This window comes from Panicum virgatum, chromosome 7K (genome assembly GCF_016808335.1).
Source record: "Panicum virgatum strain AP13 chromosome 7K, P.virgatum_v5, whole genome shotgun sequence".
Classification (NCBI taxonomy): Eukaryota; Viridiplantae; Streptophyta; class Magnoliopsida; order Poales; family Poaceae; genus Panicum; species Panicum virgatum.
Genome location: NC_053142.1, coordinates 7,944,810 through 7,950,027, shown reverse-complemented (window position 1 = coordinate 7,950,027; position 5,218 = coordinate 7,944,810). Strand labels below are relative to the sequence as shown.

The 5,218-nt window shown below is 42.3% G+C and overlaps 1 protein-coding gene across 1 annotated transcript; it reads right to left on the bottom strand.

The window, feature by feature from the left end:
• Window positions 1–1,243: 1,243 nt before the first annotated feature.
• Window positions 1,244–3,435, bottom strand: LOC120639711 (basic salivary proline-rich protein 3-like). The gene is made up of 2 exons (XM_039915593.1): window positions 2,951–3,435; window positions 1,244–1,354 (listed from the first exon to the last, which is right to left on the bottom strand). The coding sequence occupies exons 1-2, from the start codon at window positions 3,326–3,328 to the stop codon at window positions 1,346–1,348; spliced, it is 387 nt and encodes a 128-aa protein (XP_039771527.1). The 5' UTR covers window positions 3,329–3,435; the 3' UTR covers window positions 1,244–1,345.
• Between the last annotated feature and the right edge of the window lie 1,783 nt (window positions 3,436–5,218).

Below are 5,218 nucleotides of genomic sequence, written 5' to 3'. Positions count from 1 at the left end.
TAATCAGGCAGTGCTGTCGGGTAAAATCCCGATTAAACCACTTGAAACAGGATCAACAAAGCAGTCCAGAGAATGCAACATTCCACAAATTTTACAACACAGAGTATGAAATTGAATTAATATTACAAACCAAGTTTGAATTTATAAAAGTATAACAGAGTTCAAGAGCAGCAGAAAAATACACGATAGTCTAGCGATGATAGAAGACGTCATGATGAAGCCTGTACATGACATCAATCACATCCTCAGATATATCACCTGAAAAACAAAGCCACAAGCAAGGCTGAGTATACTAATACTCAGCAAGGCTTACCCGACTAAGGGTATACTTAGCCCTTTATCTAGACATGCAAGGCTTTTGGCTTGCGGGGTTTGTTTGCCGAAAAGCAGTAAAGAGTAGATCCTTAATTTCAGGTTTTAGCTTCCAAATTCTAGTTCAATTAACCATTCTAGGTGAGCATCTATCCAATAGCATACATGGTGGGAAACATTTATATTTCATTATCCAACCAACCATATTCATCATCACCGTCTTTCACTTCTTACTCTATGTAGCAGAAGGGTTAAGCAGTCCCAAACCGTGAGAAGCGGACGATTCGAATCGAATTTGTTAACCTGGCCAGGCAGACCTAACACACACGTATGGGAACCAAGTCACCCACACGACTTTTCCCCTTTCTTTCCGGGTTGTGGATCAGGGTCACCCACTTCGAGTACAAGGATCCACGCCACGGTACGGCGCTGGGTCGTGAGCCTCCTTGCACCCGCATGTGGCCGCATGAGAACAACGTTCAAAGAGGGTGAGGGAAAAGTCCACTCGCCGGGCCGATCAGGTACTTAAGCTTACCGATTACCATATTTCTCGGCATGTGGTTAGTACGTTCAAAAGCTTAACCACCACTACCACACACTGCGGCCTTATCCATTTTCACTAAACAGACGGGGTATCACCAGTACCACAACCCCGCCCGTGAGCCTTATAGTTGCAGTATGTAGTAGACATTCAACTCCTATAATTCTCGCGAGTGACAGGAAATCACTCGACTTCTACCGAACCTTTAGCCTAGCCAACTAGCGAACTACACATACTAGTGTTCAAGCATAGGTACCTAGGATCATGCAACTATGGTTCCAAGCAACTCCTGTAAACTTAAATGCGCAAGTAGATAGAAACAGTAATAAGTTGCATAAATTTAAAAATAGATAGGACATGCTCCGGGGCTTGCCTTTTTGCTGAGCGGGGTTAGTATTTCTCTCGGCCTTGGGCCGGATCTTCACAAGTTCCTTCCTCGGCTTGCTTCGCTAGCTCCTAGCTTCATGACCAAATTTATAGACGACGTCCTTGCTACGATTTCTACATGAATGCACAAGCGATGCAAGTGAGCGAAACAATTTAAGATTTTTGACCGGACTGTCGAGTATGCAAACAAGCTAATTACACAAAAATAGGTAGCACAGCGTGGCATGTGGACTACAAGAAATGATTTCAACATCTTAGTGGCACAATTATTTAGTGCAGATTAATTAAGCACATGCACAACCCACCTGGAGGCTGGAGCATAAGCTAACTTTGGATATGAGGTAAATTGAGGAGGTAATAACAATTTAAATACAGCTAAGAGCATTTGGCCTTGCCTAAACACTATCAAATATTTTCCCTCTTCGATACAGATCTAAGTAGTCACACATAATTGGCTTTGCTAAATGTTGGCATTTTATGAACTATTGGTGAATGAAAATAAATAAAACAAAAACTCAACTACTATTTAGTGAACACTATCAGTCAAAAGTTATTCCATGAGTCAAGCAGATTTTATCTGTACAACGCTATCATATAAAGTCATGACAAAAGCTGATGATATTTTGATAGATTATGCTTCAAGGGAGCTAACATGATTGATCTCACAGGACTTCAAGCAACAGAGAATTAACAATTTATTTAACAATTTATTCATCACACAGATAAACCACAAACAAAAGGACAAACCTTTTTATGAGAAACTATATATGCATAAATTAAGGAATAACGATACAAAGCTATGACAGATGGTTTCGTGATTTTAGAACTACCAATATTTTTCTAGGAATTCCACAGAATCAAACATGCACAAGTATTGCTACCAAAGAAACTAACTAGCTTCTACTATCCATCCCTTCACCAAAGCGTGCATACAAACAGAGTGCTAGGCCTGCACCTGCTGCTTCATCTAGGTATTTGACCTTCAAATTTTTCCTGCAGGTTTATCTACTCAAATATAGCAACTAGTAAAAGTTTCGTAATTTTCCAAGTGCCAGAACTATTTATCATGAGATAGCACTATTAACCATGGATTTAAATCAAAACCAAAAGTAGAGAGTTGTGATGGCTCCTAAACTTTTACCATATTGTTCATTTAGTATCTAAAGCATATTGGAAAAGTTTTATTTGAAAATACCAAGTAGAGCATCAAAAGCAAAATACGGCATTTATTACTAGCCTAGAACAAGATCTAATAAAAACCCATAGCTATATTTGTCAAAATGTCCTCAAATTTTTACAGTAAGCTATTCATCTAAGTTGTAGCACACTGTCCAAAAATCAGCTAAAGATCATGGGTAGAACTTGAGATACATACAAATGTGGATAAAACCAATATTTAATGTAGAGATAAAACTATTGGTCAAATGCAAAAGTGTATGTAACAAAAGTTGTAGATTTTGTTGCAAGGATTCCAGAACAGTTAAGTTTGTATTTTTCTGATTTTTCTACGATTTTCTACAAATTTTCAAAGTTTGCTGTTCGAAATCCATGTATATTTTGCAAACTAGCCCTTGGAATTTTCGTTTCTTTTAACATGAGGTCCCTGGTCGGACCAGGAACAGAGGAGGGATTCCGGCCCTTTTTCCGGCGAGTAGAGTCACCGGAGGTGGGGGCTAGGTTGGGGGAAATGGAGAGGAGGTCGAGCCGCACCTGCGGGTGGTCTCGGGGCTCGCGGGGATGGCCGGACGGGGCTTGCCGGCGTGAAGCAAGGGGCGCGGCGGGTCTGTTCACCGGCGGTGGCGTTCCGGCGGCCATGTGCGGAGGTGGTTGGGCTTGGGAGCTCCGTTGGGGCGAGGTGAAGCCGTTCCCGAAGTTGTTTTGGGCGGGGAGAGGGCGGAACGACGAGCTCGACGGCGAGCTGCGGACGGCGGCGATGCTGTGCCGCGGCGGCGGCGTTCGGGAGGCCCTGGGCGGCGGTGAGCGGGCTTGGGAGGACCAGTGAGGGCCAACGAAGCTCGCTAGAGGGTCGGTTTTGGGGAAGAAGGGGCGCAGGAGGAGGCTCCACGGGAGCAGGGCGACGGCGGCCATGGCTCGCGGTGGCGGCGACGAGCCTGAGCAAGGGAAGGATGGGCTCGGCTCTGGAAGAGGCGAAACGGAGAGGAGAAAACGAACTTGGCTTCGTTGGATGGTTAAGCGGCGACGATATGGTTTGACGAGGCGACGCGTGGTGGTGCCGGCGACGAGACGGCGAGGCGACGGCGTTGCGACAGGGAAGGAGATGATGGCGAGGGCAGTTCTGTAAATAACGCGAAGTTCCAAAGTCCAGTTCGTAAACTCAGCTTTTCTCCTTCTTCATGGCTTCAAATGAAAAACTTTTGAATACCAAACTTGCTTAAAATTTCGAGATCTACAACTTTCGTTTTAGACACTTTTTCATTTGAGACTTCGTTTGAAAGATAAAAATTGAAACTTGAGTGCATTTGAAAATATCCAATATACTTTGAAATTCAAATTTTTCTCCCACTTTTGTGTAGCAACTCGAAAAATTTTGAACACGAAAGTTGTTTGTCATTCGAAAACCTATAGTATTGGTTTTAGGCAAAAGTTCATTTGAGCTATATTTTAGAAATTATTTTTAAGCATATTTGTTTAAAATTTGAAAGACAGTTTAATTGTTTGAAAACTGTGGTTTGATAGGCTCATCATTTCATGTGCAAAATTTCATATACACAAAAACACACTTATATTATTTCCCAAAAGAAAAGTTTAACTTGAATTGCTCTTGCTTATTAAGCTTGATTATGTGTTTAATATTTCTTGCTTAGTATTTTAAAATCTGGGATGTCACAACCTACCCCCTTAAAAAGAATCTCGTCTCGAGATTCCGAACGAGAGATTCTCGAGGGAAGGGGAATAGATTAACCATCAAAGTCAGTTTGACAAAGTCACAATAGAGAAGGTTGATGTTAACGATATGATTCTTTGCAGATAAGAATGGAGAACGTATAGAAAGTTTAAGAAGCAAGGTATGGTATAATGAGTGGGAGGGATTAACTGTGCCACTGTGTGAACTAATCAATTGTTTTTCCACACTAAAAAGTTCCAGGGCTTCAGTTTTTGCAGCAAGAGTCCGTGGATAATAAATGTGATAACAATCACCATCAAAAGCGGCTGGAAAGGACCGGTGGACTATTCTAGTGCTGACATATAGCAGGATTTTGCAGAGAAAAGAGGATCTAAATCCTGGAAGACACAATTTCTCAATCTGGTGGTGAATCTAGATGGAAAGGATATCAAGGTGAGTTTTTGATCAAGGACATTCCTGTTCAAACTGTTGATTAATTAAACAGTATGATGCGAGATGCATATGCTCGATGACCATGAGAATGATGCACCCTCGAGATGTGTGATTGCAATGCTAGTGCAATGCAATAACGAAATGTTTTATGCGCAATAAAAATGGGGCTTATGACACGATGCAATTGCCACGATGCTGACTCAATTTTGCATGCACTATGATGCAACGATAATGATGCTCTTGACAGATGCATGTATGAGATGCATAAGCATGATGCACATATGAATAAGTTGATGATGCACATAGCGCAATGCGCATACCATACCCATTTTCCCGCGATTAAAACTCGTTAGCCCTATACACTTGAGTAAGGATCAGAGGTTAGGACACTAGTAGGTTGCATAGAAGGGAATTGCCGTGAGTTACGTCACACATACCTAGACACCAGCGCGTGCCTAGTAGCTCAATCATGTGGCTGCAGCACACACGAGAGTCTAGGTTCCGTCGCGGCATCAAGGTCACGTGACTAAACACCACCACAAAAGAAATCAAGAGCAGCAACCCAATAGTGCCAGTGACGGCAAGATAGGTTAGAAGGAACTGAAGACAACCCACGAAGTGATACTCAAACGCATACCCATTAGTCAGTCTACAGATTCCCGATCATGATGCAACACCAT